Source organism: Notechis scutatus, chromosome 4 (genome assembly GCF_049901735.1).
Source record: "Notechis scutatus isolate UNSWTSFEM ecotype Mainland chromosome 4, rNotScu1.2, whole genome shotgun sequence".
In the NCBI taxonomy this organism is placed as follows: domain Eukaryota; kingdom Metazoa; phylum Chordata; class Lepidosauria; order Squamata; family Elapidae; genus Notechis; species Notechis scutatus.
Genome location: NC_142012.1, coordinates 74,035,272 through 74,053,992, shown reverse-complemented (window position 1 = coordinate 74,053,992; position 18,721 = coordinate 74,035,272). Strand labels below are relative to the sequence as shown.

General features: G+C 43.4%; 1 protein-coding gene across 46 annotated transcripts in view; it reads right to left on the bottom strand.

Moving 5' to 3' along the window:
• The window catches only part of ANK3 (ankyrin 3), a 329,783-nt gene that overhangs the window by 94,069 nt on the left and 216,993 nt on the right, over positions 1 to 18,721 (bottom strand). For 39 of the 46 annotated variants that reach the window (XM_087963780.1, XM_087963779.1, XM_087963789.1 and 36 more), the window contains 8 exons: positions 17,019 to 17,117; positions 12,878 to 13,075; positions 9,421 to 9,519; positions 8,148 to 8,246; positions 5,900 to 5,998; positions 4,683 to 4,880; positions 2,348 to 2,446; positions 681 to 779 (listed from right to left, as the gene is read on the bottom strand). In XM_087963780.1, the coding sequence (XP_087819906.1) occupies positions 681 to 779; positions 2,348 to 2,446; positions 4,683 to 4,880; positions 5,900 to 5,998; positions 8,148 to 8,246; positions 9,421 to 9,519; positions 12,878 to 13,075; positions 17,019 to 17,117 (990 nt within the window). The remainder of the gene's footprint in view (positions 1 to 680; positions 780 to 2,347; positions 2,447 to 4,682; positions 4,881 to 5,899; positions 5,999 to 8,147; positions 8,247 to 9,420; positions 9,520 to 12,877; positions 13,076 to 17,018; positions 17,118 to 18,721) is intronic. The other 7 variants (XM_087963798.1, XM_087963801.1, XM_087963791.1 and 4 more) reach the window with 1 other exon arrangement.

Below are 18,721 nucleotides of genomic sequence, written 5' to 3'. Positions count from 1 at the left end.
GTGTAATGCTTAAACACTCCAAAGCTTTCCAGATGTCCCCTCAGAGCACCAAAATGGGGACGTTTTGCTAAATTGGGAGGCTCATTTGGATCGTGTACTGCTGCCATAGGTTAACTACAACACTACCGATTTAATTTACGTTTTCATAATTACGTTCTATAAGGACAGTGCAAACACAGCTTAGAGGCTCCATAGGAGTTTCTGGGCAGAAGAGAACATTGCAAGTCTCCAATACAGGTCCAGAAGAGACACAGTGGGGAAGCCCATCTCATCTGGATCAGAAAGTTTTAGGTGGCCCTTAGTGTTAACCTTGTGGTTCGCAATCCAGGGGAGAAGAATGAACTTCCCAAAGCATCAACCTTTTGTCAAATCCTCCTCTACCAACTCCATGTCTTCCTTAGTGTGGATGATCAAGATAAAGGTCACCTACCATCTAACCTAGAGGGTGCCCAACCTTGGAAACTTTAAGACCTATGGACTTGCCCCAGCCAGTCATTTTGAATTCTATGAGTTGAGGCCCACAAGTCTTAAAGTTGCCAAGGTTGGACATCCCTAATCTCATTCATCTCCTGCTTTGGATCATCCTATAATGTCACTAAAGGAGGTCCAACAGGGCTTGCAAAGGAGGGGAAAGATGGAACAGGTGGCTGGATCTTCACCCCACTCGGTAGCATTGGTACCTTTGCAGAAGCGTGAGGAGAGGCTCCTTGGTCCAAAAGGAGAAGTGCCACTTTCTGATTATCGTAATGTGCCGCAACATGCAGTGGAGTTAAACCACTCTAAAAACACATGCAGAACAAACAGGCATGGTTAGAAACCCACTTTACAGAAACACTTGAAGAATTATGTTGAATTAGGTTTAATGAAGTTTATGGTGGTATTAACCGTGATTTTGAAATGATCAACTACAACACAAGATACAACACAAAACACTGACTTGTATGGGAATGTTCTTCACACTTTTTAAGACATCAGCTTTGCCTACCTGAATAACTATCATCCCTGATCTCTTACAGACTATGGATAAGAAATGTTGATTCATACTTTATTGACATGCTTCTTAAGTTAAGATATTTTTGTGCGGGCGTTCAAGTTTAATGTTATAGCCCGCTCTGGACTTTCAGCCTTTAACAGGGAATGTCTCTTTACCAAAATCTCTTGATAGACACATTCAAACCTTCAAGCCCATTCAAGCCTATCAAGAGAAAAGTCTAGTCCGATTTCAAACAAGACTTCCATCATCTAATTAAAATGACTCCCATGTGCATATGCAGCCATGAAAACTAAAATTGGTAAATTTTGCCCAATAGAGATCATTCTTTTTTCATGTGAATATTATGGGTGGTCCACATTTTCTATGCAGAATAATGTCATCAAAGATCTTAGAAGAAAGTGGACAACCACAAGTTGTGGTTGAAGATGTGTTGTCGCTCTGATTCCCGAGCCTGTGCTGTTAGAGGAAGAGGACTCAGAAGATGAGGAGGAGGAACTGGGAATGCCTTCCTCCCCAGGACCTTCCTCTCTGGCAATGCCTTCCTCCCTGATAATGCCTCAGGTTTCATCAGACAACCGAGAGGAACAGCCTGGGATTAATAAGGAGGAGGGCATATCGGAGCAGCCCCTGACAGGGAGTCAAGAGGAAGAGTGTTGGCTTGATCCTAAGCAGCGTCGTAGGGAGAAACGTGAGCAGCAACATAGGAGGCGTGGGAGGGTCAAAGAGTGAGCTGAATCATTGAGCCACGCCCCACAGGGGATAAAAGTGGGTGTGTTGTCAGCTGGAACTTTGTACGGGACAAAGTTTGATCTTACTTCAGGTTTTTCTTTGGGATCTGCCTTGTAATTTTCTGTAAGTAGCTTTTTACTTGTTATCAGTTTGGACTTGGCAGGCAGAGCGTGTTGGAATGCCAAGGACATTATCAGTTCCAAAGAATTAACTCTGTGAAGTCTGAGCCAGCTTGCCTGCCTGTGTTTGTGTGAGTTTGTACTCTCATCTTTTGAGAAAGAAGAAAGGTGAGACAGAACAAGATGTACTCATTTAGAGTGGCCATGAGCCCACCATTGGTAGACTTGAAAGGACAAGTTAGGGATAGATTGTCCTGGGGGGGAAAATCCATCTCTGTGGTCACTACATACAATAATATGTAACAATAAAACAACTTGATGGCATGTAATCAATCAATCATAAAGGTATTGTGAAATAGAACAATATCCTCAAGAAATCAATACTTCTTTTTCAGGAGAAACCAAGAACTTTTGCAATACCACACAGAAGTGATGGAAAAGGAGAACTATTCCTGGGGGATCCTGATGCATTTGATAGGCCATGTTGCAGCAACATCTGCCCTACCTTTCCAGCTGCATCTGGAGAAGCGTTTTTCTGAAGTAGGAGGTTGGCAACTTCTATTTTGCCATATTTTGCTGCCACGTGTAGAGGGGTAAATCCTTTCTGTAAGATAAACATTTGTATTAACAGTTTTATTTGAGGAAAAAAAACATTTTTGCAGAACCCAGGCACAACTGGAGAGGTTGTATTTCCATGTTAACAGCAGAATGGAAAGTGCCATCCCCAACCAAATGTGGACTTGCAAGAGACACAAGGATCTACCTTTCTACAATGCACAAGGAAGCCAATTAAAGGACTGTATTTTATTTTGAAATGACTTTCAAATCCTTTGGGTTACAAAGAAATTTTGAAAGCATAAGGATCATGTCTACAGGGATATGACAATGAAATTTGTAATGTCAAATCTTATGAGTGGAACCTTCCCATTATTAGCAAAAGAAATATAACTTAGGCAGGATGGCAAAAAGGCAAAATGGAAATCACTTTAATTCCCATCCAATTCAAAATCAGCAACAGTAATTCAATACTTGAAACATTCCTCTTGAAGAAGCGAAATAACACAGCCTGTGTAAAAAGGCACCATTTTGATATAAACTAATCAGTTTATATCAGTTTCTCTGGAAAACAAAAATAATCAAAGGCCACTAGGATGACATCTGGTCTGCAGAAACAGTCTGAACTACTCCTTGGATAATGGTGGGACACTTCCAACTTAGAGATCACCACCATCTTTTAAGGACCTGAATGCATACAGATGAACTTCACATGCACAAATTGTCTTCTTAAATAATCATTGGTTGATTCCCCCCCACTTTCCCTCTTTTATTTTCTCAACTGTGTACAGAGTTGGCCCAAGTTACTTTGCCACTTGAAGTTGATGCCTCCAGGCCCCCATTCCAAGCACAGAAGCCAACTGGAGCAGAACAGAGAATTTGGGTGTGGGGTCCTCCACTGCCTTTAAAGAAGGAAGGTTGTTCAGAACGGCTCAAAAGCTGCCCCCTGCTGCCCCCTCCTAACCACCCTCAAGACCTTCTGCATTACAAAAGGGTCGGCTCTGATTCTGAGCCAAGGTTGGACTGGCTCCGAATTAAAGGGATGATTCACAAGACAAACTCTGGAGAAGTTTCAGAATGAGCAAGTTGAACTCTGCCGGCTGCTCTCTTCCTGAATGCCAAGCAAGTTTATTCCCAGGTAAACATTTTCTGAAAGTAGAAAAGGAGGCTAACTCTCTCTCTCTAATATGCTATGTTAATATATGCAAGGGGAAAATACCAAAATCGTGCAGACAATGGTTTCCTTGTGACACTCTATGTAAACAGAAATTGGACTGTGAAGAGGGTTAAAAAGAGTATTCATGCCTTTGAACTCTGATGTACAGAAAACTCCTGAGAATACCATGGATGGCCAAGAAATCAAACCAGAGGATCGTTGGACAAATTAATCCAGAATACTCACTCAAGGCACAAAAGATCAGGCTTCTGAAGTTATTATATTCTAGATAATTATGTGAAGAACCAGCTCTGGAGAAGCTTTTAAATTCCGAGAATGGTAGAAAGAAAGAAAAACCACCAGCTGCAAGGTGGAGGGACTCCAATATGACAGGAAAGAGGGCTCTGTTGGAAAACCTGAAGACCAGGCTGGGCAGAACAAGCTATCTCTGTGGTTGCTAGGAGTTAACTGTGACTTAATAGCGCTCACTCACTCACTCAATCTGTGGGGTTTTCCATGGGAAAAACAATATACCCCTTACTTGCCAAAATTACATCTTTCTCGTTCAGCATCCTATGGAAACAGTCAACTTGACCTTGTTTAGTATGTTGTTGGTGCAGAGCAATCATTCTATTGGAATCAATGCCATTCCCAGAGACATAATGGTGTTCTGGCAGGGGTCTGTTCTCCAAGCTTGCTGCTTAGCTCCCGAACATTTCATTACCAAGCTAGGTAACGTCTTCAGTTGGAGGTGAAATCTCTTGTTTGTTTATATAGGCCCTGGGTGGTCAGTTAGTCTTGAGACTGGTCTTGAGACAATCAACCTTATGACTCATTCGGTCTTGTGAGTCAACCAGTGAACCAAGACCAACTGACCACCCAGGACCTATACAAACAAAAAAGATACTTCGCCCAAAACCTTCACTGAAGATGTTACCTAGTTTGGTAATGAAACGTCTGGGAGCTAAACAGCAAGCTTGGAGAACAGACCCCTGCCCAAACCTACAACCTAAGCTATGAATGTTCTCAACAATTTCTAACATAATGTTGCCTCCCTGGATAAAGAGAAGCCACAATACTTTTGAAACACCGATCCAAGGCCTGCTTTCTATTCCTTAAACGTTCTTACCTTGGTAATGATACTCAAGGATGCCCCGTGGTCCAAAAGGACGGACGCCACATCTTCATGTCCTTCTCGTGCTGAAAGGTGCAGTGGGGTATACCCAGATGTTGTGGCAGCATTTGCAGAGGCTCCTTGCTGTAACAGCTGCTGGACTATATCGGCTTTGCCCAGACGCGCAGAAATGTGCAGTGGCGTTTGGTCATCCTAGAAATGGCAAGGAAAGAGTAAAATACAGCAATTTCCACACTGAGATTCAAATGGGCAGCCAAGGGTTGTCCTTAGGGCCCATGGAGAAAGCAGGAAACCCTCAATATAGGACTGGATAAATTAAAATGGAGACTCTGAAACCCTCAGTTCTGACTGGAGGTGTTGTGGTCCACCAGAGACCCATGGAGCTGGCAGCAGAGGCAGACAGTGGGGAGGAACATGGGCCAGTCCAGAAGTCTGGGGAGGACTCAAACGAGGGTCCTGCGTCCAATACAGAGATGGGGCCAGGGCCATCTGGGACTTATGTGCTGACTCCGGAGCCTCAAGAATCTGACAACAGCAAGGCAGAGAAACAAGGGGAGCAAAGGGATAGGAACCTTTGCAGGAAGCAACTTTGTTCGCTCTGTTCAGATTAAACCTTGAAGCTCTGTGTGGACTTTGTACTCGTTTGTCTTTTTACAGTTAAATTGGCAATGCAAAGGAGAGAAAGGTGGGTGCTTATCTCGAGAGGCTGTCTGGGACTCATTACAGGCTGGGAATGCACATAATTCCCGGCCATAGAAATAAAAAGAGAGTTGTTAGGACTAAGCGTGTGATTAATTACGGTCTCAGGCAGCCTTGGTCAGAACAAGACGATCCCTCGCCATCTAACTGGGACAGATTAGCAACGCACCACCTGTTTTGTTCCAAACTATTTTGAGTGTGACACTGGGCCAAATGTCCTTTCCCAAGAGTTCTGAACACAAATAGGAGGGTTTTTTTAGCACTCTGAGCTCCACAGAAAATGTTCTACACTGGAAAGAACCTTTGCACTGAAAAGGGGGCATCCCATGAAATGTCATACTTCAAACGGTTCAACCAAAATGTTTTACAGTCTCTTGGAGAGAATCCCAGGACTATCTCCTTGTCAAGGGACAGTAAAGGATGCTAACCAGCCCTTGAAGGGATATCTCGCCCCTTAATGCACAGCAGCTGAAGGCCGCCTGCAGCATAGAAGATGCAGAGAAGCTGCTTACCTTGGCCTTAGCTTCCACCTGGGCGCCATTTTGAACTAAGGACCGAACCACTTCTGACTGGCCAGCTCTGGCAGCCATATGCAGGGCTGTCTCACCCCTCTATCAATGGAAAGAGATTAGGATGGCAGAGGTTAGGAAGACAGAGAAAAGGGAGAAAATATACTACTAGCAACAACAGAGATATTTGGGATCAGGATGTGAAAGCAGGTCATCTTTGACCCCTCGAGACTGTCTAGGCCTCACAAAGTAATTTGTTCCAGAATTGATTTTTTTTTTTTTAGCCCTGAACACATTTGTTCTTTGCCAAATGAAAACATTGCTGTTTTCAAAAGGAGAGATGTTATTTGAGGAATTAAGGCACCCTTGTGCTTAAATGACATTTTCCACAGGAAGAGCCCATGGGATTGTGCCAAGCTTTGGACCTTCAGTTCTGAATGTCCCCCACCCCCATTTGATTCTCTGCTCTTGGGCTTGAGGGCTCCGCATGCCTGTTTGTCAGCAGGCAAACTCACAGCTGGGCCAATCGAAACAAATCAATAGTAATAATAAAAAGGCTATTAACAATCTGCGGCACTTCATGCACTTCAGCCAAAGGATGGGTTATCAGGGAAATGGCAAGGTGTTGTGGTTTGCCGGCAGCAGGTGTGGACAGCAGAGGTCTCGGATAGCGAGTACTCAGACGAGGGGCCTGCGTGTGATGCAGGGATGGGGCCAGGACTATCGGAGAGTAGGGAGCTGCCTTCGGAGATTGTGGAGTCTGGCAGCAGTGATGCAGAGGACCCCAGGGAGCCTGTGCCCAGTGCGTGTATGCGCGGGGCTGCTCAAAGGAAATAGCAGCTGAAGCAGCAAGGGTAACTCGGGAGTAAGGCTGGAAAGTGATGGCCCTCCCTTAAAGGATAAAAACCAGCCTTTGGGGATGTGTTCTTTGCAGGAAGCAAAGAAGTTCTTTAGACTCAGAGTCCTCGTAGAAGCCCTGCTTACTCTGGTTTGTTTTTGAAACTTTTGTCGGTGGATATTCAATGTAATTAGTCTTCTGTTCTTGGCAGCCTTTTGCAACCTTTGGTTTGCTTTTGATAGTGGACAAATAGGTTTAAATGTTTCTTGGCTGGGAATGCACTGAATTCCCAGTGCCACATTAAAAAAGGTTTGCTTTTATACACAATTTGTGTTTGTTTAATTTGAACAAGGCTTGGGTCAGAACACAAGGACAGCAAGAAACTGAAAAGGGAAGTGTCGTGTTTGGTGAATTGGCCATAGTTTGCCACAGTTAAAAGCAAATCCTGCCCATAGCACAGTTTGTGCTGAGTTTGCTTGTTTTTCTGTGGCTGTGGCTCCCTCCTCGTGGCACTGAGCCTAGCGAAGAATGGCCTGTGGCAGACCATAGGAAAACAAAAACAGAAACGGGACTTCTCTGGGCAGCCTTGGAAGAACAGATCCACTCCAAACCACTCTGCCTTTTAAAGCTTCTCCTCCTCCTTTGGGGATTGAAAGGCACTCTAGTTTGATTGGGATCAGCTCCGTGGACGGGGTTTGCTCAAAATGACATTCAAGAAAGAGAGACTTTCCCACAGACTAGAGGTGATCATGCACACACCGTCTTCCTGTGGCACAAATCAGGATAAAAAAGAAAGTTGGCTAAAACTTAGCCAGAGAAACGCTGCAGGATCCATCCCTTCGTAGCCCAGGAGAGGAGAGGGAAAAATAAAGCCTTTACTTTCACTTCATAGTTGCCTGGATATATCAGAGAGTGATTAATTCTGGTCAACAATGTCACTTCTTGGTGACGGCTGCCTATGCAAAATGCCACAGTTTGGAAACTTTACAGAGAACTGACTGGCATGTGCTGCCCCCTTTCTGTCTTTTTCAGCACCCCTGAAAGCTTGGAGCCTGGTCAAAAGGTACAGGGGATCTCTCCCTTGAGAGTGGGGGGGCATCTGTGAAGATCAGGGATAGACCATCTCAACAGGGGAGCTGCAGGTAGAACAAGGAGGACAAGAAAGGTCTCAAGGAAAGGTCTTCTCTCTTCTGAAATCCAGCTAGGAGAACGCCAACGATAGTGTGTGAGGGCCTGCCAGTTGTGCCAGTTGGCAGAAAAACCAGCAATTGGAGGTTCAAAACTGTGGTTCCAGACAAGGTCATTATCTCAGCCTAGAAAAACAGCCCAGCCAGGGGAGCCCAGCCAAGAGGAGGAGGAGGAGGCCGTGGCCACCGGGCTGCCCAGTAATGAAAAGTCCACCTTGCTACTTACCACATTGGTTGTGTTGGGAGAAGCTCCGTGGTGCATCAGCTGTGAAACAATATTGACGTGTCCCATGAAGGCAGCAACATGGATCGGAGTCAAACCCGACTAGAAAATGAGCAGGAAGAGAAGAAAAGAACCATTCCTGGGTTGGCATAATATGAGCAAAGACTTAGCACAGCACACCGAGGAGTGAATGCTTAAAAGGGCCCAGCCTGTTGAGTTGTTGGGGACACCTGATGGTGGATGGCTCCAAAATATACAAGGAGAGCTGTTGCCAATATTACAAGACCACCTTGTGGCAAGTTCAAAACATATTAGTTTGACACAAAGCATGCAAGATTCTGTGCCTCTACTTAGGTTTGGAAGAAATCTTCCGTTGCACTCTGCATGCATAGATTGCAAAACCCCAGCACCAGTGGTGGGATTCAAATTTTTTTACTACCGGTTCTGTTGGTGTGGCTTGGTGGGCATGGTGTGGCTTGGTGGGCGTAGCAGGGGAAGAATATACTGCAAAATTCCCCTTCCCTCCCCACTCCACTAACCTGCTTTCCAGCTCTGTTCTCCTGTGCAGAGCAACCAAAGAAGAACCAGCCAATCAGCTGGGACTTGGGAGGCAGAGAATAGATGGGGGTGGGGCCAGTCAGAGGTGGGATTTGCTGGTTCTCCAGAACTACTCAAAATTTCCGCTACCAGTTCTCCAGAACTGGTCAGAACCGGCTGAATACCACCTCTGCCCAGCACCCCAGAAGGTGTACTTTCTATAGTTCAGAACAAGTTGAGTGCAGAAAGGCAGAAACCAGACGTTGAAAAGGGCCACGTAAGCAGATCAAAGTCAAGCATTTTAGGCCAGAGCACACTCGTATGTTCATGTGCATCACAGAGCATGCAATATTCCACTTCTCCTAGGTGGGAATGAGAGTTTGCTTTTCTATTTTGGTTTGATGGCAGTAAAAGCTATCTTAAAAATTCATGGTGAAGATTGAGCTAAATTCTTTTACTCCAGCTCAAAATGTTGTGTCTCCATTACATAAGGCCAAGGAGAACATGGCCTTTTCTGGGTCAACTTTGGATATAGCTCTTCTCAGTAATTGGTGAATGCAAAGATTTTGGCAAAGGACTTTGTTTTCTTAAAATTAGCAGGCAGAAATATTAACCAAGGCAATAGAAGATGGTGATCATGTTTACTGAAAATCCCTTTTGGCATTCTGAGCTCTTGTGCTCCAAGGCTGAAGTGTGGCTTATTCAACTTAACCTGGGCGTAACTTCAAAGATGCCTTACCTCTGTGACAGCTTGGATGGAGGCTCCATGTTTCAGCAGAAGTTCCATCACTTTAATTCGGTTCTTTTTGCAGGCAATGTGAAGAGGCGTGAAACCGTTCTGAAAATTTTGGAAAGCATTATAAAAAATCCCCTAAAGCAGTGGTTTCCAACCTTAGCCACCTTACGAATTGTGGACTTCAACCCCCAGAATTCCTCAGCCAGCAAAGCTGCCCTAAAGTATTGTTTGCAAAATCTATCTATCCCTTTTGATATCGTACGAGATCTAAGCCTTGCTTATGATGATCTGTTTGTTTCTATTTCTCCAGGAGTTCAAGGCAGTTGACGTCAGGATGACAATTTTATCCCCACACAAAGATGAAGTAGGTTGGGCTGGGAGAGAGGGAGGGGCCCCTGAAAAATCCTCCTCCCCAGAAGCCCCCATAATAGAAGGTGAGTTTGAAATGGGGTCTCTCACTCCTTCATTATTTATCATCATTTTATATAATTCTTTATTGGCCAAGTGTGATTGGACACACAAGGAAGTTGTCTTGGTGCAAATGCTCTCAGTATACATAAAAGAAAAGATACATTCGTCAAGAATCATCAGGTACAACACTTAATAATAGTCACAGGGTACAATAAGCAATCAAATCATACCAGGAAACAGTCAATATAAATCGTAAGGATACAAGCGACAAAGTTACAGTCCTACAGTCACAAGTGGGAGGGGATGGGCAATAAGGAGTGATGAGAAGATTAACAGTAATAGTAGTGCAGACTTAGTAAATAGTTGGACAGTGTTGAGGGAATTATTTGTTTAGCAGTGATGGCTTTCAGGGGAAAAACTTTTCTTGTGTCTAGTTGTTCGGGTGTGCAGTGTTCTATAGCGTCGTTTTGAGGGTAGGAGTTGAAACAGTCCTAGTCCAACCCCTTCAGTAAACACCATGACAGTGTCATATAAGCTAGTAAAAATAGTTCATTATCCTTGCCAAAATGCTAATGATAAACGTGGCCCAAAGAAAAGAAAGGGATGTATAGTTTAGCACACAATTGCATTAGTGCAACTGCAACATGATTTTAAAAAAGAATTTCCTGACAACCAAAAAATCCATGCATTGCTGCTCACAGCATTTGCTTAGATGTTGACGATAAATTTTTAAACTAGTCAAAGTAGCTTCAGCCGCTTATTTTAAAAGCAACCGACAGAACTAGGTCTCACCTTGGAAGAAAAATACTTCAGCTACCTTCTCAACTGGAGGGGGGAAAAATCAGATACTTTCAGAGTCGTTGCCTGGTCTAGCTGAATGGAAAATCCCTTTTGTTGTCCCCATCACCACCAGTACCATCATCCACAACATCATCATGAAATCTTCTGACTGCACGTGTCAAAGGGCTCTCTTCTTGCCAAGGGCTATTTTTTTACATCCCATTTGGGGCTAGCTGTGTTGTGGTCCACTGGCGGCCTGTAGAGCTGGCACAGAGTTGGACAGTGGAGAGGAACATGGGCCAGTCCTGGAGCCTGGGCAGGACTCGGATGAGGGATCTGAGTCTGACATAGAGATGGGGCCAGGGCCATCTGAGAGTTATGTGCTGACTCTGGAGCTTCGAGGATCTGACATCAGTGACATCACCAGTGCGCACTGCTCAGAGCTGCCAGAAGGGAAGAACAGTTAAGACTTGGGAGTAAGGCTTGGAGATGATTGGCTCCTCCCATAAGACATAAAGGAGGAGCAAAGGGACATGAGCCTTTGCAGGAAGCAACTTAGTTCATTCTGGTCTGTTTAATCTCTGAAGCTCATGTTGACTTTGTGCTCCATTTGGCCTTGTACAGCTAATTGGCAATTTAGTTGTCAGCAGCATTTCAAGGGAGATAAAGGTGGGTGCTCATCAGCCTTATCCCAAACGACTATAGCAGACTTCTGTTGGGACTATTCACAAACTGTTTGGGACTCATTACGAGCTGTGAATGCATATAATTCACAGCCATTGAAATGAAAACAAGTTTTTGGGGAACAGTGTGTGGTTGTTACTGTCTCAGGAAGCCTTGGTCAGAACAAACTGGTCCACGAGAGAGGTGATCTTGGTGACTGACCTCTCTCTTCCACTGCCTTCAGGCAGGAAGTTAAAACCTTCCAGTTCAAGATTTATCAATTTATGAACTATAAAGGCTTGTCTTCCTTGAAAAAGTGCCTAGCTAATTTAGATCTTGAGATCATTTAGGATTAAGTTTGCTTAGTGGCTTAGTTTTAATATTTTATTCCTCTTGTATAATAAGCATTTTATTATCAATTGTTACTAAGAACTTGATTGAAGGAAACTGGATAATATTGTTTAATAAAGTAAATTGATATGAATGTATACTTTTGTTGTTGTTATTTTAGGGCACCTCCTGATCATCTAGAGCAGGGGTCTCCAACCTTGGCCAAGTTTAAGACTTTCGGTGGACTTCAACTCCCAGAATTTCTCAGCCAGCTTGCCGAGGAATTCTGGGAGTTGAAGTCCACAAGTCTTAAAGTGGCCAAGGTTGGAGAGCCCTGCTCTAGAGTCCCTGGGGTCACAATAGATTTCTTGCAGCCATAAACTATGTATTTTTTTTTTGATTCTGTAAATCAGCCTGTTCCAGTCCTGGCCACCTTTTCTTCTACCTGGCCCTGAGGAGATGAGACACTTTTAATTAGGATTTAATGTCACATTGAAGATTGGTGCAGGCTGGACCAGGAGGATCAAAGGTAAGACAGCTGCAGAAGCATTTGTGCTCTCTGCTCAGCAGGCCATTTCTGGAGGCTTTGTCCCCCGCTCTGCCTGCTCAAAAAGGTACGCCTTCTGCAGCTCACCTGAAGCGTGACTGAGCATGGGATCGTGGCCAACTGCAAGGTCACAATCCACCCCCAGGGAATAAGGTTCGAGGGATCTCCTCTTAGTTACAGAAGGCTGAGGATGCTTAGAGCAAGGCTCTTCAAACTTGGCAAGTTTAAGACTTGTGGACTTCAACTGCCAGAATTCCTGAGCTAACATGACTGGAGGAGGAATTCTGGGAGTTGAAGTCCACAAGTCTTAAAGTTGCCAAGTTTGAAGACCCCTGACTTAGAGTAAAAAAATAATAATGAAAAAAACCAGAACTGTTAAAAAAAGGCTTTTATTTAAAAAAAAACACCAGTCAGGTTATTCATAGATTTCTTTCTTCAGCTAGAGAGATTTCTCAGAATGATAAAAGAATGACTATGATAATCTTTTTGTATGAAGAATTTTTAACACAACCACAACATCAGCAACAAAATGAAACCAATTCCTTCCTTCCTTCCTCCCCTTATAATACATTATTAATTAATAAATAACTCTTCTAAGGAAGTCCACAGCCTCTTCGGTTGAACCGTACCGCTATTGCAATGTTTTCTGCCCTCCCAACTCAGACCCAACTTAGCTGGTAAATGTGTGTGTGGGAGGGGGGAGACGAGAGGGACCCCCTGTATGCTCACCAGTGCTTTGGCATTAGGATTTGCCTTCTTGTCCAACAAAACCTTGGCAACCTTGTAATGGCCACAATGAGCGGCTACATGAAGCGCTGTCAGGTAGTCGTTGGTGACATCATCCACCGGTACGTGGTGCTCAATCAGGAGCTGAACGCAGTTGAGATGGTCTCCTTGGGTCGCCATATGCAATGGAGACAAGCCATTCTAGAAGTAGAAAGGGGGTGGGAGGGGAGAGCAGAGTAAGAAAGCCACCTCTGGAAAAGGAAGGCAAGACTAACATCTGGTTCTTGTCTAGCTGCTCAGCTGGGATGGGTGTTTATAGGGAGAGGCTCAAGCAAACCCTTTCAACAGGCTGTGATTCTTATCTTACGAAAGCAACCTATCTATGGGAACTTCAAAGTAATCTCAGGAAAAGGAAAAAGAAAGAAATGTTTACACTGGTAGAAGAAGTGCTTAACCTGGAAGCTAGAGACCTTTTCACTAAATAAGGCCAAGGCAGGAATAGATATCTAATCTTTTAAGTCAGGGATCTCCAACCTTGGTCACTTTAAGACTGGTGGACTTCAACTCCCAGAATTTCGCAGCCAGCTTTGCTGAATTCTGGGAGTTGATGTCCACCAGTCTTAAAGTGGCCAAGGTTGGCGACCCCTGTTTTAAACCACAGGGTTGTTTTTCACCAAGTAAGAACCCTGTATTTAAATAAAAACCTTTACCCCCATACACCCAGAAAGACCTGCGTCCAAAATATCCCCAGCAATGGAATGCAAATAATCTAAGGTTACATTGCACAGATCTCTAGATATGGATCTTTTAAAAAGCCAATGGTTGCAGAGAAGGCCTTCTGGATGCATCTCTTGAAGACTAAATGGAGCAGCATTTCCTTGAATGATGTATGAAGCCCACAACTGCAGATTAGATAGCCAACAGAGGTTTCCATATGAGAGATGCTTAAAATTTCTCTTTGATACCAAGCACCATTTTAAGAAATCCTGGTAAGAGAGCCACAATTTAGAGCGATTGTGAGTTAACGGTTTGATAAGAGGGGAAATGGCCAAGTTCATACACATTCCCATGCTTGGTATTCTGACTTACCAGAAAAAGAGGTATCCTGCACCCCTCATATCCACTTTTGTCCAAACAAGATTACTGTAAAAACTTGTTTACATAAGAAAAGCATTATAATCTGAAGGGTTTCAAAACAGCTTCTCCTTCCTGTGATTTTGGTTTGAGCTTCCTGCAAGAGCCGAAGAGGACTAACCCTGTTTAGTTTCCAAGCCTAATCTCAAATTAGGCCAAGGGTGCCATCTACTGAGACAAGAGAGGAGCTTCAGAAGACTTCCTGAGACTACCATCACTTGGGGAGAGGTCTCCAAACTTGGCAACTTTAAGAGTTGTGGACTTCAACTCCCAGAATTCCTCAGCCAGCATAGCTGGGAGTTGAAGTCCACAAGTCTTAAAGTTGCCAAGCTTAAGGACCCTTGGCTTGGGTGACCAGACAAACTGTAGAAAGCCTGGTTCCAAGGAAGCACAACTGAAAGTACCAGAAAAGGTGAAGGATGCAAGATGTTCTCCATGACCTTTTCCTTCAAAATTGACTAGCACCTCCTTTTTCTTGTTAGCAGCCATTTGCTTGTGCCAAAAGTAATGACTGGAGAAGAGTAAAAACAAGGGCCATGATAACTTAAAGTGAGTCACGGCCAAATCCACACTAGGCTGAATTCTGCTGCTACAGCACCTTCAGGCAATGTGAGAAATTAAAAAAAAGACCATTTTGGAATCAAATCCACACACTAGACAACACAGATTAAATGTATTGTTTTGAAAAACAAAGAAAATGCCATTTTAGGAATTCCTTGAGAAAACAAGCTTACGGTTTACTTTTCTTGACACCTCAGCTGAAGCAAGCAGAAAATACAGCTTTAGGATTCTCCATTGGACGAAGAAGACCGAAGGCCAAACACATAAGAATGAGGTGCAAACATGACTTCCAACCTATAGGAGGACTTGACAAAAACTCAACTCAAACCTCCCTTTCTTCTTTGTACAATTGATGCCCAATTTTGTACCACAATCTGCTTTGAATCCCTTCTGGCTTGAAAGACAGATTGTCATGGGAAATCAAACCCAAACCGGGTGGATGAATTACCTGCAAGCTGCTTGGCCACCCAAAAGTTGTACTTGGGCCTGGCTAAAGCTTAGAAGTCCTGGCTCTTTGCCCAGGATTCTGTATCTGTTTTTGGCTCCTGTCTGGGTTTTGCTATTTGCCCTTCCTTGTTCTTTCATCTATTGTTTAATTATTTTTTAATGCTTTTTACTAGTGAACCTCTCAAAGGTATTGAGATTTAGGTAGTATAGAAATTTAATAAATAATAACATAATTTAGGCTTTTCGAACTGTTTGCCCGTGATAGAGGGAAATGTTTATCAAAAAAACAGTCAAATTAATCACAGGCATTGCAGAACAAATGTTGACAGATAGAAGGATTGTAACAGAACAGAACTTGGCAACTTTAAATCTTGTGGACTTCAACTCCCAGAATTCCTCAGCCAGCAAAGTTGGCTGAGGAATTTTGGGAGATGAAATCCACAAGTCTTAAAGTTGCCAAGGTTGGAGACCCCTGCTTTGGAGAATAGCTTGATTCTCTTTTTGTGGCAACCCTTGAGATATTGGAACACTACTATCATGTCCTACTCTTCATTAAACTACATACCCAATTCCAGCAACCATTCTTTATATGTTTTAGCCTTCAGTCCCTTAATCAACTTTCTGGCTCTTCTCTGCACTCTTTCTAGAGTCTCAACTTCTTTTTTACATCGTAGTGATCAAACCGGATGCTGTATTCTGAGCGTGGTCTTACCAAGGTATTATAAAGTGGTATTAACATTTCACATGATCTTCATCCTATTCCTCTGTTAAAGCAGTCTAGAACTATGTTGGCTTTTTTGACAGCTGCATCCCACTGCTGGGTCATATTTAAGTGATTGTGTACTCCAAGATCCTTCTCACAATTACTACAACAAGGTACCACCTGTGTTATACCTGTGCATTTGGTTTTTCTTGCCTAAATGTAGAACCTTACTTTTTTCAGCACTGAATTTCATTTTGTTAGATATCATCCAATGTTCAAGTCTGTCAAGATCCTTCTGTATCTTAAGCCTAACTTCTGGTGTGTTGGCTATTCCTGCCAGCTAGGTGTCATCTGCAAATTTGATGAGTTCCCCATCTATCCCCTCATACAAATCATTGATGAAGATGTTGAAGAGTGCTGGGCCTAAAACAGAGCCTTGGGGTATCCTACTGCATACTTCCCTCCATGTTACAAATCCACCTGGTGATGATGCTTTCTAACCCACATTTTTCTATCTTATCAAGTAACTAGGTTGTTATCTACTTTATCAAAAGACTTACTGAAGCCCAAGTAAATTATACCCACAGCATTCCTCTGGTCCACTAATTTTGTCACCTTGTCAAATAATGCAATAAAGTTTATCTGGCATGATCTGTTTTTGACAAACCCATGTTGGCTTTTGGTTATGATTTTGTTTGCCTCTAGCTGTTCGCTGATTCATTGCTTGATTAATCTCTGGCCAAACACTGACAAAACCTGAAAATCCTGTTTGAAATAAATTTTCACCTGAGACAGGAAGAAAAATACACTGAATATCAATAGGCATCCATCTGTCTTACATGCTTGAAGTCCCTTCATTCTCACCTGCTCACAGGTATAGGCAGAAAGGAGGGAAAGCAGCATGTTTCTGTTTAAAAAACGAAGACACCGTGCTGAGTCTTACGATGAACCAAGGAATCAAGGAATCTGCCATGAGTTCTACAATTGCCCCATTTCCCGACTGAAAAATGGCTGCAGAAGTTCTAGCCTGAGCTACGGAGCTTTTGCTATGAGTAACCCAAACTAACGTAGACAAAGAAGCACCCTGAGAACTCTAAAAAGCATTACCTGTCTCACCTAATTGCAAGGCTATTCCTAAGCTGGAAAACAACAGAAACCATGGGTTGAGAGGTGAATTTCCAATCGTGTTATATTCAGCCAAACTCTTTTTCTTTACAAGCCTCTCCGAAACAAAAGACGGACGTAACGGCAGACTTTGGAGTCTATGACTCCCTCAAATCCTGAGCTCCACAACGTTACCTTCGTTTTGGAAAGAAGAGGGGCTCCACGGTCAAGCAGCATCCGCACCACTTGTTCATGGCCGCTTCGGGCTCCACAATGCAGAGGCGTCAGGCCATCCTGAAGGAAATAAAATTACAGCTCTTTTGCGGGGGAAGCCAACAAAAAAACAACAGGCGAGTTTAATGCCTGAAGAGTAGTGTCCAGGAAGAAAACTACATCTTAATTATATTTTTTACTTATTAAAACAGAACCAAGACGTCACATTTGCCAATATCATAGGATAATGGTTCAATAAATATTTATTCTGGTTTATGAGCCACAGTGGCGTAGTGGTTAGAGTGCAGTACTGCTGACTGCCGGCTGCCTGAAATTTGGCAGTTCAAATCTCACCAGGCTCAAGGTTGGTTCAGCCTTTTATCCTTCTGAGATGGATAAAATGAGGAGCCAAATTGTTGGGGGCAATAGACTGACTCTGTAAATCACTTAGAGGGGGCTGTAAAGTGCTATTGCTATGCATGAAATAAAATGTAGCTTCCTCTCCCGGATGAAGTTCTTCTCGGTCTTTCCCCCCTACATATTCTGGATGATACTTCAGAATTGATATTTCGAGTCCAATCTTATAAAGTAGCCACTTGAAACCCCACCATAACAAACCCCAACTTTCTTTAAACACATTTCTGAATGAGGCATTTCCAGGAAAAGCCTTGGAGAACAATTTTATGAAACACAAAGAACAGATCCCACACAAAGTTCTTCATCTGAGGGTCTCACTCAACTTCACATGCTCTCCTTACCAGGAGGGACTTTTCCTCCATCCCCCCCAAATGAAAATGAATGCCTTTCCTCCCTGACCACAGTCCTACCCTCAAGCCCTGATCCTTAGAGCAAGAAAACCAAGTGTTTACACACTGGGAAAAGTTCCTGCAGGTATCTCATTTAGATGATTCAACCTATGCATCTTGTCATAGAATCCTCAGGAATTGCAAATGGTGAAAGGATAATGTATGTTCTATACAACTCACCTATGAGTTAATTAGAAACAACCAAGAATATTGGTTTTGTTTTTTGTTTTTGGAAAGGTAAATCATTCCAAGCTGCTCAAACCCAATCCCTGAATTTCTGAGGTTTGACAACACATCATCTCCCCCATTGTTTTGCTTCAGGAACTCATGGGATTCATGAAGAAGTCATTGTTTCAAAAACTACCTCAAAAAACTCCCAAATTCAAAAAACCACAACTTAGTATGCTTCATGCAGCTATCTTCAAGCTCCAGGAAGGTCCTGCTTTTTCCTATTTAACTGATATTTATTTGGATTTTTTTGCTCCTTGGCACTTCTCACAATGTTCCTCGAGGAACATTGTGTCAGCTAATGTCACTTTCTTTAAGATGGCTGAGGCAATTTGTGACAGGCCAAGCACTTACACCGCTTTACTTCACAGTTGAGGCATATTTTACCCGTAGCCTTGGTCTATGAGACTGAGCCCTCATATTTCCCATCATGTCATTCAAAGGCTGCACAACATATCAAGCCCATCACTCTCCTAAGCTCCGTTGAAACCTGAAAGTGCCACAGAGCCAAAAATCCTAAGAAGGGAAGCAGGACTCAGTAGCTTCATCGGCCTTTAGAGCAGGGGTCTCCAACCTTGGCAACTGTAAGACTTGTGGACTTCAACTCCCAGCTTTGCTGGCTGAGGAATTCTGGGAGTTGAAGTCCACATG